Below are 20,704 nucleotides of genomic sequence, written 5' to 3'. Positions count from 1 at the left end.
CGAAGATACAATATAAGATGTGGAAAAACAGGGCAGGTTTAAATCATAACTTTTATCTTCTACCCACGGGGACGAAGTCGCGGGCAACAGCTAGTTTCTTATAAGCGCCTGCAGAAGACGCGAATGTCTCAAATAAAATTTCATTATATCTCTAATTTAATTGTATTATATAGAAAAGATTGTGTAGTATTCCTTGTCGATCGATAATAGGACGAATTATTTTAGCAATAAGATCAAAAATCAAACAACAATATAGTGTAAGTAGAATGTTCTCGAACATGAGTAATAGCGATAAATTAAGTACCAGATAATATCTAGAGTCCTACAGGCACTGTACACAACATTTTGTTACATATTATAAAATAAGTACCCGCAATCGCTATTCAGAAAATATTCCACTGGCATAGATAAATATACTTGCTGTTCCGAGTATATTTACCTAGTATAATACTAACTGTTACTGCTAATACTGTTAGATACTTTGTTTTTTTTTTTTAATATTGTCGATACGAAAGTACTGATATTATTTCTTTAGCAAAGCTTTTCTTATAAGCGAATAATCTTTAAAAATTAATCCCTCTTCAAACTTGTCCTTTCCAAGTATTTTTCTAGAAATTTTAGAAGCTAGTAACAAACAATGTCGAAAGTAAGTTTTAAAGTAAGAACTTTTTGTTTGTTTTTTTTTTATGCATTAAACTCGCACGTTCTGCCTTTCACTAGCTCTTTAGTTGGTTATTTTTGATAATAGACCACTCGCTAGTGCCACTCTATATCCTTTCGTAAGTGGTCTAATACCAAAAATATTTTTGGTTAAATATAAGATACTTTTTTCGTGTAGTTTATCTTCATTTAGTGTTCAACCGTAATTAGTTAAAATGATGATTAAAATGAAACGACTCCCGCTTTAAGGCATGTAATCCTTGTGACGCGGGGGTTTACAAACATACAACTCACATGCAGAAAGACACCCAGACTCAGAACAAGCATTTGTCGATCACACAAATGCTTGTCCTACGCGGGGATCGAACCCGCGACACGACGCGCACAGTGGGTTTGGCGTGGTGACCTGAACCACTCGGCTATCCGTGCAGTCATTATGATGAAATACTATTGTTTTTTTTTCGCGAGTTTTGACTCTCTGTTCACATGATTTAATGTTTTCTTTGTATACATTTGTAGAGACTGGAATTAAATTTATTTAGTTAAATTAATTAAGGAGACCTTCAGTCATTGTTAGCATTTGTCTTAAGACAACATCTAAATAGCTGTAATAATGTTTAGTGTTACCTATTACAATAGTTTGATTGCTTTAAATTTATTAAAAATGAACAGTTGTACAATAATGGACTTAAATCATAAGACACTTATGGAATAAAAATATCGAAGATCTGTCTGTTTGTCTTGGACTTGCCGAGACCTAAGAGTCTAGTAGGACTGGAAGGTTTAGACCAAAACCCAAAGGCAACGACTCTTCTTTCTCATCTTTTTCAATTGAAATGTGATCGATTTGACTCTAGACTCGTATACTAATGATAATAATTCATGCTACGAGTTGGAATGACACTAGGATGAAATTCCTTGTGTATGAAGGATTGCAACGCATTGCCATATATCGACACAAAAACGCGGATGACGTAGCACGGCGGTTCAGGTTTAGTCAGTAAGAGTCTGACACTACCCATTTCCTCTCCCGAGAGAGCTATAGAGCAACAGAGTCCATGAGGATTCCCAATAAAAAAAAAGATGAAATTCCTTAGTGCAGGAGTCGTTTAAAAAAAACTACGATCTATCGACAGCTAACGACGCTGATAATATAATACTTGGTAGCTAGTGTAGCTACGCCATCTTGGGTTGGTTCGAAAACACAATTTCAGTGCCTATATATATTTGTGAATCGAATCAAGTTCAAAAATAGAACTTAACCAAGATTGGGAGTCTTGCTAATGCGAAGATCTTGAGAAACAAGGCGGAACAACTGGTTAAAAATAGTTTTGCATTATTATTTACAAACATGGACCTTCAATACCAATATTTATACACAAGTTAAGATGAAAACAAGATCTAAATGGTATCGTTGAAACAAAATGAAAGTTCATCAACTGGTTTTAAGAGCCCAGTTAAAAATAAACTCGTTTCCACATTGCAAGTTGATGTTTTTCTGCTCATTTTGTTGTTGTTAACTTGTCAGCTGTTTTGAAGGAATATTTTGGTTATTTTTATTAACCACAATGGGGTTAGGCATTAGGCCGCATTAGGGAAATTTGGTTTAGGCCCGATTTTTCAATCGTCAAATAAATTTTATCTGACGAATAAATATGGCCGTTTGACATATTTTCTATACAAAAACTGTCAAAACGTCGAACATATTCGTCGAATAAAAGTTATCTGGCGATTGAAATATCGACCCTTAATGAAATATTTTTAATTTAAGTAATTTAATTTTGGATTAATTTACTTCACTTTATAAAATTCGATTAATTCACATTGTAATAATTAATTAATGTTTATAACTCAATTCTAGAATGCTATTTTGCTTGGCCCTATATTCTAAGAGTTCTGCGTACTCATAAGTGACAAACCCTTACCTAAACCTGTTTGTTATTTTAATTTTATGTATGTTTAAGTCTTGAGTAAGTCGTTAAAGTACCATAAACTAATTAAATAAATAATATTACAATTGAGATACGTTAATAGGCCTCGAGGTTAGTCCAAATGGGAAAGCATTTGGAGTCTATCAATTTCTAAGATCAACTTTCGTGTCTAGACCTAAACTAGATCTTGCAACAGAATAGAAAGGTCTCGTTACTATCCGTCCTTCACTTTAAGACGTAATTTGGCGGTAGGCAGTCTCGAAAATAGTAATTTGTGGTCGGTTGCGGTTTTCACGGTGACATCAAATGAATGATGTTTAACCATAGACTCTGGTTATTTATAGAATCGTATTGTTTTCTTCTCTCTAAGATATTGTTGTAGTACTTTATGTAGTTTTTTTTATTTATAGGCAAAGATAGAAAGGCATTAACAGTGAAACCCATGTGTATTTAAAAAGACATCTAGACTCGCACATCAACGGCTTATGTTTAAAAAGTATTTCTTTATAATTTCTATTGTAGCTTTCGTGAGGAAGATTCATACATATACGGTTTTCTTACGTGTTTTTATCGGGATCATACGACTAGTTTCAAGTTTTTTGATAGACCGCTGATTCTGTTCCCTTGACTACTGTTGGTTTTGAAACTAGTCGGGCGATTCCGATAAATTCGCGAGAGTAAACCGTTGTATCATTTAAGTACTCAATATTTTATTTATACTTAATAATGAGTAAAGGTTTTAAAGGTTGGGTACTATTTTGCACACTCTCAAGCACGGAGTAATTTTGGAGAGAGGAGGAAAGAAACATCAATTAATTATCTAACTGGTTAACAAACAATATTATTGACTCCACATAACATTATCCGCGAAATAAGCTGTCACATGATAAATAACTTATGTCACAATGTACTTAATTCCCACATTCCAAAGAATTTTCATGTTCAAAACGTCAATATAAATAAGTAATTAATGCTTGTTGTAATTGCAGCGTCGAGTCTCTCCTTATCATTAATTCCGAGCTTTAAATAATTATATTATCGATTCGTATACCATATGTGTGTATGTAGATGTGCACTTTATATCTTTATTATTAACATAATGATAAAAATGTAAGAAAAGGAAATGGTATAAAATTGTACAGCAACGCCTATAGGGGTCTCCAAAATGGCAAAAGATAGGCAAAAGATAACCTACCTAGATTAAGATGACGGAATATACTTTGAACAGACTCCTTAAAGGTCCCACAAAATAGCGAACGATTCCGCGTTAGGTAGAGAACAGGATTTTTTTCTAGCCCACTCTATCCCACTGCTGGGTAAACGCCTTGGGGGAGGTTCTGTATTCTGTTTGAAAACAGAAGGACACAAAAACAATCTTCGGATTGATCAGGGGCCGTAAGAAGTTTTATTAAATTGAGACAGATGCAGCTGTGGAAGCAAGATGAAACAATACATGTCTAAAATCTTCGTCTCACTTCCAAAACTTCAGTGTTTAGCTTCACGGAGTTGTGTTCCGGCCGGTAGTTTTCCATAAGAACTTTGTACAGCAATGGAATATAACCAGCGAAAGTGATGTAACTATCTCGTAATGATAATATCGTAATCGTTTCTCGGTCACCAGTGCACGTCAGACGGTTGCGATTTTTGATTCCTTTTTTTTTGTTGTTTTTTAGTGAAACTTGGCTTTTAGACGTTCACTGGTCTGATTGCTGAGTGAGGGAACTGAGGCGTTAACACGCGCTTAGTATTCTTTGGTAAATGAAAGTTTATTCTATACTTGTAAAATACAATAACAGAAATTTTGTTTTTTTTTTATGTAAACTTTTCTCACAACAAAAGCACTTAGGAAGTGGTGAAGGGTGGACCACCTTAAAAAAGTGCTACTTAGCAACCTTATTTGAATAAATGACTTTTGATTTTAAAAACTTCCTGAATAGCCTTATCCAAGCTCTTTGGGTTGGCTTCCAGTCTTTTTCGTGGTAGTTTGCAAAAGCGTTCTCGTTTGGGCCCCGGCTACAGAGAACGGGGAAGCAGGTGATTCCGTTGATATTAGCCGTCAAAAGGCCAACACACCCCTACACCTTCCTCATGGCGAAGAAAGCTGATGAGGATTTTCACCCGGTCTAAAAAGAATACTTTCCACTTTCACCGTTTTCAATACCGGCTGAAAACAGATTAGTTTTCGTTAATCGAGTTCCTATCTGACCTCCACAACCCTTATTTTACTGCGTAACACAGTAAAATAAGGCTAGTTTTCAGAATTGGAATAACTTAACGACTCTCAAAGATTAGTATGACAGGCACAATTCACATCAATCGTTATTTACGACCTGATATTTAATCAAGTACCTATATACCGATGATGACGTCAGCACTGAACCAACAAACAACGGTCCCAACTACCTCATTCATTTGTAATGTCGTGACGTCACGTTACTCCATCGATGGACGAAACATTTAGTAAAAAGGTTGAACACTTGTATCACAATTTCAGACTTCGTCAAATGTTCGGTGTGCTGTGAGCAAAGAGCTTGGTCTAAGTCTAGACTGCTCTCTACGAGTTCCGTGCGAAGAATGCAGAGCGAGTAAAGCAAAATTAATTGATTAGAAAATCTAACAACCCACGTTTTTAAACGTTACTCCATGCAAATTTTATAAAAATCTTTCCGGCCGTTTTTTTTTAAATTTTTACAAATTGCATTGTCATTAAGTTTGAAGCTACTCTGAAAATTTCAGCATGTTAGCATATCGGGAAGTGGCTCGAAATTGAATTACAAAATCCAGCCAGAACGACAAACAAACAAACAATAATAGTGAGTGTATAAAAACGTGACAAAATACAAAGTAATGGTGGAAAGAATGTGTTTGCATATTAGACGATGATTAAGGTCAAATGATGTAGGGAATTAATGTCATTGTCATAGTTTTGATGGCTTGTGCTTTCTTTTTTGCTAAATGTCTTGTCTTTTTTGTCTTCTGTATTTGTCCATGGGTTTATACCTGAAAATACCTATTTTCAAGATCCTTCTCTCAGTACCGTGTATGTAGTTTATAAACTAACGATCATTAATGCTCAATCAGCTGATGTTGCTGAACTAAAACATCACATGGACTAGTCATATCATACTCTTAGTTCATAGGTTGAATTGATAGTAATGAAACCATTGATATGCTTGTATCAGATTGGTGTCATAATCGGTATGGAGAAATGTGTGCCAAATTCGTCTCCATAGCAACTAATTGTGATATTGACAGCACGAAGATTTTTTCACGATTTTTCGGGTATATAGATCCGAATTTCGTAAATGCATACCACACTTGGTTTTGCCAGATGTTTTTTTTTTGGATAAGATCAGCGTCTCTAAATTATAAAACAGCGAGAGTCGTATTTTTATTTTATTCGGAAAAAACATATTTAAACCATTACAAAACACTGTTACTCCTTTTCGCCCCGTTCTACAGTACCTATGTTAACGTTAGGGCTCCTTTTTTTTTTATTCATATACCTACACAACCTTCTTTCTCATCCGATTTCGTCCTCCAATGTGGACTCACCTTTACTTCTATAGGTAACTAACGTCTAGCCGTTAGCCCATCCATTACTTAACGAGTGCTATAAAAACAATTACATTTGTTATTTCAATAGCGTTGCCTTTTATGGGTTTGATGAGTGCTTACCAAGTGACCCCACGTTTCATTCGAGTATGGAAACTTGGAAGGTGATGTTAGGACAACACGTTAAATATTGTCAGCTGGAGGCATTGAATAATATCCTCCTTAGTAGTCATGTTCTCTTGGAGATTGTCAAAGGAAGCAGAGATAAATTCACGTCACTTATCCAAGAAACTATCATCCAGTTAGAATCTAGGCAATAGGATACCTGAGTCATGTAGGTGTGGTATGTCTCCTCAAAGCGTGGTTTTCATAATAAGCTTCCAAGCTTTTCCTACCTTCATACGCGAGGATCTGTATGTTTGCTCTTTCTTTTAAGTTTTTGTGATCCATAATAGGATTCAGTTGAGTTACATACTCTGTATTATTGATTATCAAAGAAATGGTTTTAAATGCTCATCTTCATTGACATTCATGAACGTCAGGTCACGAAAATCGAAGATATTCTTGGCAAGTTTCCTTTATAGCTCAATAACCATCGTTCATTTTAATTTCGTTGAACATGAACCTGGAAATACCATGGTACAATCGACCACACAACATCGGTAACAATGATTTCCATATTCATGAAAGTTACCTTATAAGTGGAAGTAGAGTAGGGAGGCCTTTGGCCAACGGTGGGACATTCCAGGCTAGTAATAATAACCTTGCAGAGATAGCTTCATTATATTGGGTGCTTAAAATTACCTTTCAGGTCTGAGTGTTGAAGTTAGAGTGAAATGGCGCTATGAGAAGTGAATAGCTCCATCTCGCTGTGCAACTCTAACAATATTACTTTCAGACGCGGTGGAGTACTCCCACGTCACTCCGGTAACTATCAGCTAAAACCATCAGAATACTTCTCCGTTCCCTACGGGGACCAAACGGGAAGCCTTTCAGATTGTCGCGAACCCCGAGAGGGAAACTCCTTTAACTGGAACAGCTTCGTTGGTGTGAAGAGTAGGATGTTGTTTTCCCATAGCTTTTCAGAGGCGCACAGTCTTATTATACATACGTGTGACCCTGTAAAGACCTCTATGGAGTTATCACCTGGAGACTACAGCCTCCAGTAAGTAGTCTTCAAGGAATGAAGACCTGCTTATCCTCGTGTACAATAAACTGTGGGTAATAAGTTATTGAAGTTATTATTCTTCACTGGCACGAATGACAATCGGTTCACAAGGTCGCTATTGATTTTTTTCTTTAGTGACTAGTAATAAGTCTTTTATGGGGTTGGTATTCTTTAATGTTTTATTCAACAGAAGCTAATGGTTCGATTATCGTCAAGGTTTTTAAGTGGGTTAGTCTGTTTTATGCTGATGTATTAGAAATAAGAAGGAGTTTACTAAATATAGTTAGATTAATACTAGCTGATAGTTGATATAAATTGAACATTCATAACCACGCCTGCTCATTGTGTGTTACTCCAAATTCAAGTTCTGGGAGTCCAGGTTTCCTCATGATGGTTTTTTCTCCGTTTTACAGCGGTGTAACATGAAACTTAACAGCAAAAGAGTCAACATGATCATCCTAAAAGTGAAGTAAAGAAATGATTTGTCTCAGAAAGCAGTTTAAAATCATCATACATTTACGGCCGCTTTCTATATTCGATCTCAATCCCTAATTTACGGATCGAGATTGACATTTGAATCCATTTCCAACTTTTAGTGTTTCTATAACCAATCCATGGATCGTTTTCTCGATCTTTTTCTTCAATCTATCTTTGGGAGGGCGGATCGAGATTTTAGATAGGTATTTGTATGAAAGTGACAGTTATGCGTTTTCTATAACCGATCTCTGGTTTTGACAAATCGATTTTTGACGTTTTTGATCTATAATTGCGATCCCCAATTTTTTACGGATTGTACTGAGAAATCTGTGAAAATGGAAATATTTTCAAGTAATAGTGATAGCGATCTTGAAGTATTAGCTCAGCTATCGGACTGGGATAGTAGTGACAGCGACGAAAAACAAACTCTGTCCTCAAAATTTGTAATTGTGATTGTGATGTATCGAGTGGCTGGTTTTTTTTTCTGTACTTTACTTGTAAACGGGGGTCAAGGATTTAAGCTGAAGACCAGCGCTCATAGCGTAATTCTTTTGGATTGCTAAGCATAAGCTGACGCTTAAACTTTTTTGCTTTCGGTATTATAGTTTTTGTGTACTAAGTACCTACACTTTCACCAATATCTGTAATACTGGAATCAATAGATAACGATTATAATATTCTCGTTTTTATTTATTTATTTAAAACCATGAAGTATCATTACAGGGTTTACCCTAATGCGACAACTTAGAACTAAACAAAAATTGCAACACATTACATTATTAAAAACACATAAACACGTCAGTCTGATTTTGAAGAAGTTGGTGGTGTGGAGAGCTCTTGTAAGAGGTGCTTTGGCGAGTAAATATGTTCTCGCTGTAGGTGCGGGCTTCGCCGTCGCCACACGAAGCGGTCCGGTACACACGTTCAAGCGCTGCAATACTTCCGGGTAATTCTCCACTCCACGAATCACCTTCACCAAGAAGACGACCAGTGCAAACTCCCGTCTCATATACAGTTGATTATTGCCAACCATGCCCAGAATAGAGTGGGATCCATGAGTAGGTAGAACGGATACAACCCATACAGTTTCTTATACAGGTGGCGCGTAAACTTATTCTGAACGCACTCGAATATTACCGCTGTATTCTATTCTATAACTGAGACATCGGAAAAACAAACAACAAATAAACTTGCGATTTCAAAATATATTATGTTAATGTCAAACTGACTGACAACTTTTTGATTGACTGACGTTCCGTTGCTCATCAATAAACGTTTATTGTCGTTTATGCTTTTTCTAATCTTGAGGTAGAATTACAGTATTTGTCCGCTACGACTTCCCAATCTTTTATTTTTGTATTTTGTGCAATTTCTAGTGATTATACATAAAATAGATAAGCTTTAAGAAAAAAGCCACCATTTTACTCATAAATAATCGCTGAAGTACTTTTTCTGCACATGCGTAAAACAAAACGTTTAGCAGGGCGATCTATCCGGTTTTTTTCGATGGATTTCGAGACGAGATCGATTAATGAAATGCAGATTCAAGCTCAATCGAGGGATTGAGTAAAATCTGGATTGATCGGAATCTTAGATTCGGGATCGAATATAGAAAGCGGCCGTTAGCATCACTCGCTACTAAAGATTATTGTAATAAAAAACAGCGAGTCATGAGTTCTTTATTCGTATTTGGTTTTTGTTGGCCATGGCGTAAACTTTTACTAGAGTCTATCGGCCGCCATGATGTATATCAAACTTTCACTTGTCAGTGCCGAAATTTGGAACAATTGTTTCTGATGGGTTTTTGAGGCTAGTTGCTACAAACTGTGTGACAATGCAGTGTCAAATCAAATATCTTCACCAATGTATAGTCTCCCATAGTCACAATATAGTTGTCAACTAGCTGAACCGTGTCGACTTCTTACGAAAGTACTTTTCGGGTTAATAGTCCATCACCATCATTATCTTCATCAGCCTTAAATAACCCCTTTCTTTATTTTTAGACAGATTTCCTTCAAAATTATCGCGTGTATTGCTAGCCTCAAGTGAATACAATATTATGTGCTTTAGGTGAATGTCGTGGTGGCTTCACGTGTTAATGATAACCTAAATTTGCCAGAGCAAGTTAAGAACAATTTTTGTTAGAGATATCGTAAGAATCTCTATACCACTATATGCACCAAGGTGGCTTTAAAATACCTGCTACAATTGTATAATTTCTTACTTCTTCTAAGGAAGACATCAAGAGTCAAGGCGAACATCGTTAACTTAAAAAATATTAGATACAGTAATAAACAATGCCGCAAATGGGTAAGCTGACCGCAACTATCTAAAACCCACGAAAATGTAAAGTTATAGTGAATATACTTTCTCTTTCGTTCAGTGTCATGGGAATGCTTATAAGTTTGGGTAACGGTACTGCTTATGACCCTTTCTATAGCAATGTTTTCTTCGATATCCGACGACTGCAGTCTTCAATGCGTGGATATTTATGAACGAGTTTCGTTGGTTTGTATTTGCGGTAATTTGTAATTGGAGACAAGATGTATTTCTCTGAGCACTAAAGCTGATCTAGTCTCTTGATGTTTTGAAGTCAACTTAAAGTCACGTCACTTGTCGAAAAATATTTTTTCAAGTTTTCCGTTGATGACATCGTTGAGGCAGTGTATAAATGTCGGGGGCCATTTTTTTTGGTAATGGAGGGGAATCCTCAATCCACCTTGCTCTTTGGGGGAGGAAACGAATAGATATAATTTAATTTTTTAATTTACAATTTTTCAGCATTTAACCGTCTACTAAGCCTGGTAACTTAATGTAAAAGTATCTATACATAAATTCTGATAAATTAACTATGGAATTTTAGAATGGAAAACAGGTTCAATAAATTAAAATGCTACAAAATTGCATTGATAATTTTGGGGTATTGCGGAAACGAGTACGAAATAAGTACGGTTTGCTAAATACAATGTTATCGGCTAGAAAAATAATTACACTGCACCATCAATTACATCTAAACCGGTTATCTGGGCCTATGAGGTTATAGGCCCAGATAACCGACTTCAAAAAGGGATTAGATTCTCAATTCCTTGGTTAATTTTTGCTTGTTTGCAACCACAGGTCTACGAGCTGTATGATTTTTTTGATTTTTTTGTTCGTTTAAAGTAGAATAGCTGTTACTTGTCCCATAAAATTCCTTTCAAGTTTACATTGTCGTCGTTAAAACAGTTACAGTTACTTTTCATGACTTTTCAAGACGCTTATTCACAGCACGAAGCTTACATTTAATGTAATGTGTGCTAAAATCGATTCAGCAGATTGTGAGATTACCACAATATCATCCCAAACGCGTCAACATTACCTCTTTCTAATATGACTAAAGATAAGTCTACTGGTTTCTTGTAGAGAACTAGTTATTTTATAACCCTTGCCATGGCAAGGACACGGAGTCACGTAATAACAGACTTCCGTAAACCGTTGTCATGTCTACACAGATGTAATTGGATTAATTATACTTGTAAAAGCGCTGTTATTTGTATATAATAATAATAATAATAATAAATCCTGGGACAACTCACACACGGTTATCTGATCCCAAGCTAAGCAGAGCTTGTGTTATGGTAACCAGACAACTGATAAACTTACTTATATATTTCTAAATACATACATATTATAGATAAATTACACCCAGACACCAGAACAAATGATCATGCTCATCACACAACATTTATCCTGGGCGGGAATCGAACCCACGACCTCCGGTATAGCAGTCAGGGTCACTAACCACTAGACCAACAGGCCCGTCAGTATATGATAAGAGCATATAATTTTGTACGTTGTTTTGTTCATAAGCAAGTTATTTTCGTTACGACTGCATCACTGACTGCACGGATAGCCGAGTGGTGGAGGTCACCACGCTAACCTACAGAGAGCGACGTGTCGCAGGCGTGATCCCCGCGTAGGACAAGCATTTGTGTGATCCATAAATACTTGTCCTGAGTCTGGGTTTCTTTGTGCATTTGATTTGAATGTATGTGAAGCCCTCGCGACGCAAGGGTTAAAGTCCTTAATGCGGTTGTAGTTTTTTAAAAAGAGAAAGTAAAATAGGCTTGAAGTGATCGTCGGACTCGCGAAGATGTGGGTTCCCAAATAGGCTAAAGAAATGACCAAATAAATTAAGGATAGGATCCCCAACGCACAAATGTATTTGTCATCCATCAAATTATGACCGTAACAACCGGTCCTTATCTTCAATATTTTTATGGTATTTTTGTTATAGCTTAAAAGAGGAGCTTGTGGGTAAGCTATAACCGCATAAGTGAATCGATCACAGGTTAAGCTATGCTTGACGCGGTTGGTCCGTAGATGGGTGACCATCTTTGTCATAACGAGTTCCTCCGTGTTTCGGAAGGCACGTTAAATTGTGGGTCCCGGCTGTTATTCCTACATCTTTAACAGTCGTTACAAGGTAGTCAGAATCTTGAAAAGTCTGACAACCAGTCTAACCAAGGAGTATCATGTTGCCCAGGTAACTGGGTTGAGGAGGTCAGATAGGCAGTCGCTCCTTGTAAAGCACTGGTACTTAGCTGAAACCGGTTGGACTGGTAGCCGACCCCAACTTAATTGGGAAAAGGCTAGGCAGATGATGATTTTGTTATAGCTTAATGTTAATGTTATAGCAGCATCAAAACCACATCCAGATACAACTGTCTTGGTGACAGATAAAGTCTGTGTAACGTTTAACCCTCTGAGAAAGAATCCTTAAGCATTAATGATTACTCCACAGTCACCATACGAAAATGTCGTCAGCGGAATATTTTCAAAACTTCAAAACGATGAATTCATACAATTTAAGAGGAAGTATCACGCGCGAGTTAACCGATCGACAAATATTTATAGAACTAATGTCGATGTTTGCTTAAGACATTAGACATTACTTAGTTGCATCGTAACCTCATCACTTTACCTCTTTGGTAGATTTTCCTGTTAATACAAAGACTTAGTTTTTTAAAGCAAGGCTAGGTTGCTTTTGCCCGGACCAACTATTGACCGGCACCTTATAAAATCGAGTCCTGTTTCAATGATCCTGATCTCGATTTGGTTTGATAATATTTCTTTTTTTGGTCATAAAAAAATACTCCCATTTTAAAGAATTTAAGCCTTATTCTCCATTTCTCTAGTTTCTCCTCTCCTCCCCTTCTTCTTAGGAAATATTAAGAGCTCTTTTCATTTAATTTAAGATCTGTATTATCTGTTTTCACCAGATTTACCTTACTATGTCTTTGAAAATAATACATGATTATGATCTGCATTTAATCAGGTCCAGCTGCCTGCTTCAGGCCGTCGACCTTTGAATGTCTTTTGTTTGTAGTATTTATTTTTAGCAATGAGACCTGCAGTGCTAGTCACCTTTATATATTAAACTAACGATAGCCCGCGGCTCCACCCGTGTGGTTTTCTTTTCAAGTTGATTAAAACAAACCCTACCAAAGTGTGCAAAGTTTCATAACGATCGGTTTAATATTTTTCGCGTGAAAGCGTAACAAACTGACATTCACGGGTAAGCCTTTTGCAACAATACATTAATGAAATAAAATGTAAAATTATTGTTTCAAAGAAATGTTTTAAGAGATAAGTAATCTCTTTAGAGCTTGGTCCGTTCTTCATTTTGTCAAATGGAACTATCAAGCCACAGTGCTGCCATCTAGTTCAATTTTAAAGTACTTACACAAAAATTTCAAGGTAAAAAAGAAAATACAAAACAACTAAAAACAGCTGATAAATATTGATGTATTTTAAACATTTTAATGTTTATAACTTTATGACCAACATAAATATTTATAAGTTTTTGTTTCAATGAATAAAATGATAAAAACAATTTTAAGATCATATATTTACATTTATACAGCGTTAGGTCAAGAGTTCAAACTTCAATAAAACAAAGATTAACAAAGTTAAATATACCTTAATAGTGTGACATAAGGTCATCATTCGCTTGGCAAGTTATTTATCATGATAATACCACAATCGTGTCAACATATAGCACTATCTAATTGCAGTTTCTTTGTTCTAGTAATGTCAAACTATGTTTTGATCTTTTACAGATAGTTCAACTCATTTCTGCGCGCGTCGCTATGTGTGCGTGCGATTGACAGCGACCGTTTAAGGCTCTAGACAGACTGACTGCATTTCAACTGCAAATTTGCAGTTTGAATGCAGTTGACACGACTGCAACAGAACTGCAATCCAACTGTGCGGTTCAATTGCAGTCGGCGTGCAGTCGTGTGACGGTTGCTGTAACGTTTGGTTTGCAGCAGTGCCGTATTATCCATAAGGCACTTTAGGCCAGTGCCTAGGGGCCCACTATGACCATGGGCCCAGGACTCCCGATGAAATAAAAAAAATGTGAGACCACGGTAGAAGCCCACATTATTGACATTATGTGTCTGAAAAAAAGCTCTATAAATTGCCCCCCACTCCTTTGTTGCCTCGAGGCCTCAGGGCCCCTAGATCCGGCCCTGGTTTGCAGTTGAAATGCGGTCCGTCTGTTTAGACCCTAAGGCTCTAGACAAACGGACAGGATTTCAACTGCAATCTAACTGCAAATTTGCAGTTCGAATGCAGTTTGAATGCAGTTGACACGACTGCAATAGAACTGCAAACCAACCGTTACAGAAACCGTCACACGACTGCACGCCGACTGCAATTGGACCGTATGATTGGTTTGCAGTTCTGTTGCAGTCGTATCAACTGTATTCAAACTGCATCCGAACTGCAAATTTGCAGTTGAAATGCGGTCCGTCTGTTTAGACCCTAATATGGAAACTTTAATTTGTGTGACAGTGTGACAGTGACACACAAATCAAAGCTGTGTTAGTACACAACGTCACTGTGTATTTACAAGGGCTACACACACATGAAGCCGCGCGCAAATATGAGTTGAATTGAATATACAATGACTTGGCTAGTTTTTATCAGCAAAACAAATATTATGTCATTGTGATTTATAAACTATACGTAAAGCAAACCTCTAGTATGTAAAACTAAAGCAATTTTATTACTTAACCATAAAGTCTAAAATCGAATAAACTTTTTACAGTAAACTTTGCATATTCACGTCTAACTACAACTCTATATTAAAAACTATTTTTATTTATAAACCTAACCTTATATCTTTGCAATAACGTCCACAATCCATTGCTCTTACAAGCACTCACTTAAGACTTTCTTCTTCCACAGGGTCGTACCAGCCGAGCAATGAGTTGATGCTTCGTTTCTACAGCTACTTCAAACAGGCGACGGAAGGCACCTGTGATAAGCCCAAACCTGGTTTCTGGGATGTAGTCAACAGGTGATAAGATAGATTTTAATAATAGGGTATTCGACTAAATGTTTAGTCTGTCCGACAGATTTCCAAATATTCAATTCAATTTCAATATTGAATATTTATTTTTCATTTTTTTACAATATTAAAAAGTACGGAAGATAAAAAGCATTTAAGCAGGTAGTGGGGGCTAAAGACATCACTTACTAGTAAAAAGCGTACTGGTAAGTGACGTCACACGAGATTGTACATAACTGTATCCCCTTATTTTTTTTGTAAGCGAAATGATCTGAAAGTCTGAAGGAGTGAACAGATTTTTGTGTGCTTGTGGTTTAGTCGCGTTATTGGTTCTACGGATAGTTTGCGAAAGAAGTGTATATGTGTCATAGCTCTGCAACGCATCTTCACACCGCACATGAATGGCACTACGACACATCTTTGCCCTGATTTTTTGGCCACCCCACACATTTTAACACATCTTAACCCTGTACAATGCCACAGATAATATTGTCAGTTGCGCTCAGTTCGTGTCCGAAAAGTCGTAAAAGGGACGAGCTGAAAAATATTAAATAGTTCGAAAACCAGCTGCTAACCCTCGTTTACTTTATATTTACAGAGCAAAATGGGAATCATGGAACAAACTGGGCAACATGACGCGAGAAGAAGCCATGCAGGCCTACGTAGATGAATTACACAAGGTACCAAACATTAATTAATACAAAACGCCGTATTTACCAAGTTCAAATTGCCGACAAGTCAGTCGATTGTTTCCTTAACAATTGTCATGACAATTGCCTCCTATTCAAACTATGGTATTTAGTCATTATAACGGATTGTAAAAATAGACAAACTGTTGTTCTGGAACTAGTTTTGCCAAACGCATTAATTTTCTTTTTGATTCTTGTTGTTCTTTTGGTCTGTCGAACGAGCTTAATATTATAAAATATGTCGAATTTATTGGTTTTGACATGAAAAAACGATGGTCCGTTGAAAATTATATCAGGGTGAATTTCCCGGACCCAAAAATTGCGTGGCATCGATGAAATCGGTACTAAAAAGCATTGTTATAATGTTCTAACATTTTTTTTTAGGTAGATGACATAAAAATCTATCTGTAGCACTAAATATTTTATTAATATAATTAATAGGTTTTCCAAAAAAAAAAGTTAAACCACATAATCTTTCATCGCCGTGTTTGTCCACGACTCACCTTGATGTATTAAAGTCATCATTGATCAAAAATGTATCGTTATTTATATTAAAACTTAGTTTTATTTGGTTCGTGAATAGTTAGAGTATTGACTCGGAATACATTTATTCAAATATTTACACAATACAACGTATGGTTAATAAAAAACCATTTGTCCCAGAACTACCTTTCATCGCCATGTCCTAAACATATTTGAGAATATTGCATATTCTAACGTTTTGCGTCGCTCCCGTTTTGCGTTTAACGTTGCATACAGGGTGTAAGGAACACCGTGACTTTTCCGTGGGACCCGAGTTCTAGACATGATTCCAGACCCCACTGCGTTGGAATTTTTCATCGGTCTTTTCATGAAAATTGCAGTTTTTTTCGCGTTTTTTTTAATTTTATGTGTCATAAAATCATTTTTCCTACGTATTTCAATAATATTTTCATAAACAAAATCATTATTAAGCCGTTTTCACAAAAAAAGGCAATGTAAATGAAACACTAAAAACTGCTCCCGATCAGCTGATTCGTAAAGGTACTCGTCGGTCATCGCTCTCTTGCAAATCTAACCGAAAGTGACGTCAAAACCGAACCAATACTCATGAGCGACAAGCGTAAGAGATAGCGCAACTATTGCGCGCGCACTCGCACGCATTATTCGTAATCCTGCCTACTATTCCTTTAAAAAAAGCCGCGCGCTTTGTAGGCACCGCTAGCCGCCTTTGTCGACACCGCCAGCGCGTCGCCGACACCTACAGCGGTATCGGCGAGTGACGTACCTGTGACACTGGATAAAATAGTACATCGATTTTTGTTACACGGGTTCCATGTTATAAAATAGAAAATCACCTTCTCAGCGTTTATCAACTTATCACGAAATTTATTAAAACCTTTTATTATTAACAGTTTGTTTTTGTTTAGAATTCTGTAGTTCTAAAACATGTTGTTATAAACAATAATTTATTTTTTCTAAAATTAAAGTCTGTTTTGTTACTAATATCCATCATCTACTAATGAAATTCCTGCCTAAAAATTTTTATCATTTTTTTTCCTACGAACTGCTGAATAATTATTCCAGTCACATAAAACAATTATGTTCTTACACAAAAGTACATTTTGTGATAAATCAATTTTAAAGGTTTAAGTTAAGTACTTTATTGTCAAGAATAATTTTACGATATTCACTTCGACCTCATGTAATTTATCGATAAAGAATCATAGGTACCTAGGTCCAACACTACTCAAAGGTAAAACCGAAAGTTCGGCTTTTTTCAAAATAGTACCTATTTTTACTCAGTTTGTTCCTTACGCTAATCGAATGTGCATGTGCAATCGGGTAATTCGCGGACTAATTATCGTGTAGGCAGACAATTTTATTGTGTTAAGTGATATAAGTGCGTGTGTTGTGTGTGTATTATTTAAATTACGATCCTAGTAGCTCGATAGGTTATTTTACCGCCCGGGAGAATGGCAACATGCTAATGTGTTATGGCGAAGCACGTGGCAATGCAAGTCTCGCGATGAACATTTACTGGACGCGGTACTTTTTGCCCCGGGTTCAGCAGCAGATTTTTCGCCGCGCCAAAATTTGTGTGCACGTAGATGGCGGACATTTCGAAATTTTCGAACCTTATCTGGTTAGAAGTGAGCGAGATTAAGGTAAGAGTAGGTTTGATTTAATAATACACAAGACACAGATTGAAGTCAGAATAGTGTAAATTGATTGGTATTTTTTTGTGATTGTTTTTCGTTACATCACAACATTTTTATAAAATGCGCGCGCGTTTCGAATGTTTCGATCGTGTCGCCGAGTGTCGCCCTCCTACCACATTACAGTTCGTGTAAGTACGTACGCTGAGCGTAAGGATCGCGCGGTAACCAATTCATTGCGTGCTCAAAAATGACTAAATCTATAAATATTAATCTCCGACGGTAGCGACTTCTTTAATATTAATTAACACGTTATTTTAAAGTCATTATGCGACTTCGGTGGTACGGTGTTCCTTACACCCTGTATAAGTAACGTCGAAAGGCTAGACAAGGAACGACGTGTGTACGTGCCTGCGTTTTCGAGCTATAATTAAAAGTATTAGATTTTTTTGGTACTGGACATTTTTTCTTTCATCGCCGTGGATAGGTCTAACTTCTATTTCAATAAGTTTTTAATCTCGATTGAGCATTCAATACAATGCCATTTATATTTAGCTTATTTGTAAAGTGTTCATTACTGTGAATTATTACCAGTTTTTTAGTAAATTGAATTATACCCCTTGATTTTCATCGCCGTGCTCTCATTTCCGTGGTTTCCGTGGACAAAATTTGCTATGGCAATGAAAAAAAATACACGGGAATGAAAAAAATATCATCGCCGTGCCTTGTAAAACAGTTTCCTTTCATTGCCGTGGCCACGTGTTTCATTTCCGTGACTTATGTTTGTTTCGCCACTAGACAGGAATGTATCTATTTATAGTTATATTATAAAAATAATATCATGTGTGACTGGATTTTTACACATTATATTCTATTATTATTGCGTATAAATTAATAGTATTTATTTTTGTTTCAATGATTAACTTTATCATTTAAATATTCTTGTACACTATAATAACATTTCATTGCCATGGACGCCTGTTTCATTGCCGTGCATGCATGTTTCATCGCCGTGGCACGGAATTTTCAATCTTGTATATCTCGTTAGTTTTTTAAGCTATCTGCTAGATATTAAGCAAAACTGCATATCTGATCGAAAACTTGAGAAAACACTATTTTTTATTGTTCTAAAGTTGAAGAATAAAAAATCCACGGAAATGAAGATTTTTTTGGACCTGTTGAAATTCACCCATCATGGAGTTAGTTTTCACATGTAACTTTTGAAATTTGTAGCATTCTCAAATTCAGATGGTTAGATTGATCGCCATAATAATATGTCAATAAGTGATACTTCCTTTTTCTTTATACCCTATGTTAATTACTGAATTGTGTGCTGGGGCTGTTTGCTTATAAAAGACTAGCGAGGCTGCAAAGCGGAAAAACGGAGAAAGATTTATCAATAGGATTACATAAAATCTTCGCTGCCTTTCAGTCATGCAACCCTATTGTTAAATATTTACATTGATTACTCATTCTCTATGCTAATCACCTTTAGAAGAAATGTAGTTTTTTTGGTAAGATCTTGGAATCCTCATGGATACACACTCCCTTCGGGGAAGAAGCTGGGCGCATCAGACTCTTACTGACTTCGCAGAGCTTGTGCGAGCGATTCGTTGAGCCATCCTCTCACTTAAGCAGTTGAAGGGGTTGATTAAGTTGGTGGAAGTCCGACATACCCCCAAAAAGCCCCCCTGCGAAAAGGATTTACTGACTAAATCCAAACGGTGCTACGTCATCCGCGCTGCAATTCTCCATGCACAATATACAGGTAGCCTAAAACCTTTACACTATCCCCAATCAATACATTTCAGATAGTAGAAACGATGTCATACAACTCTGACGTGGCGTCCTTCCTCTCGGTGGACGACGACGAGCAGGGCTTCCCCAACACCGACCTGGAGCTGGTCGCGGGCGACGTGCTGGCCAGGGTCCGCTCGCAGCATAACTCGCCTGTCTGTGAGTACTGTGAGACTATGTAACTGGTTATTGCGCGCGACTTCGACCGTGTTGTCAGGAAGAAAGATGTAAGGGATGTTTAAAATGGGATTAAGAGTTTTGGTGTCTGTAATCACGTGTCTTACTTTTGTTATTTTAAATCGACATTTGAAAAGAGAGAGGTTTTTAGTTCGTTCGTATTTCTTTACTTTGTTTTCACTTGTTTTACCTCAGAACTTCTTACTGGATGAACTATTTTTTTAATTAAATTAGCTGTCATTTGGTCTAATAAAAATTTCATCAATTTCCTCTCAGTAGTTTTTTTTTTAAATCGGTTGTAAGTTTTTGTTTTTAAACAAATATTATGCTAACAAACTGTCGAACTTTTTCCGTTCTACGCTAAGAGGATTGGTGTATAGAGTACCCAAAAATGCCCACCCTGATTTCAGACATAGATTTAGACTGATTTTCATATGTTATATGTTGGCAGGTTGCACTTTGGGTACTTGATTCGAGTCATAAAATAAGACTGATTCACAAAATTATGTTAAAATGTTGTCAGGTTCTCGCTCGGTGAGCGGCGCGTCGTCCCCGGTCCGCGGCCCGTCGCCGCCGCCGCGCGCTCGACACGACTCCGACGACGAGTTCATCGATACTGTCGATGTAAGTATCATCATCATCCTAACCTTCTCCCAACTATGTTGGGGTCGGCTTCCAGTCTAACCGGATACAGCTAAGTACCAGTGTTTTACAAGGAGCGACTGCCTATCTGACCTCCTCAACCGCATGGATAGCCGGATGCTTGAGGGCTC

General features: G+C 36.8%; 1 protein-coding gene across 1 annotated transcript in view; it reads left to right on the top strand.

The window, feature by feature from the left end:
• The window catches only part of LOC113504155 (acyl-CoA-binding domain-containing protein 5), a 39,792-nt gene that overhangs the window by 13,404 nt on the left and 5,684 nt on the right, over positions 1-20,704 (top strand). The window contains exons 2-5 of the mRNA XM_026886318.1: positions 15,028-15,139; positions 15,729-15,810; positions 19,769-19,913; positions 20,455-20,555. Coding sequence (XP_026742119.1) covers positions 15,028-15,139; positions 15,729-15,810; positions 19,769-19,913; positions 20,455-20,555 — 440 coding nt within the window. The remainder of the gene's footprint in view (positions 1-15,027; positions 15,140-15,728; positions 15,811-19,768; positions 19,914-20,454; positions 20,556-20,704) is intronic.

This window comes from Trichoplusia ni, chromosome 21 (assembly GCF_003590095.1).
Source record: "Trichoplusia ni isolate ovarian cell line Hi5 chromosome 21, tn1, whole genome shotgun sequence".
Lineage (NCBI taxonomy): Eukaryota > Metazoa > Arthropoda > Insecta > Lepidoptera > Noctuidae > Trichoplusia > Trichoplusia ni.
Note: the sequence above shows the minus strand (reverse complement) of the source record. Positions and strands in the feature narration are given on the sequence as shown.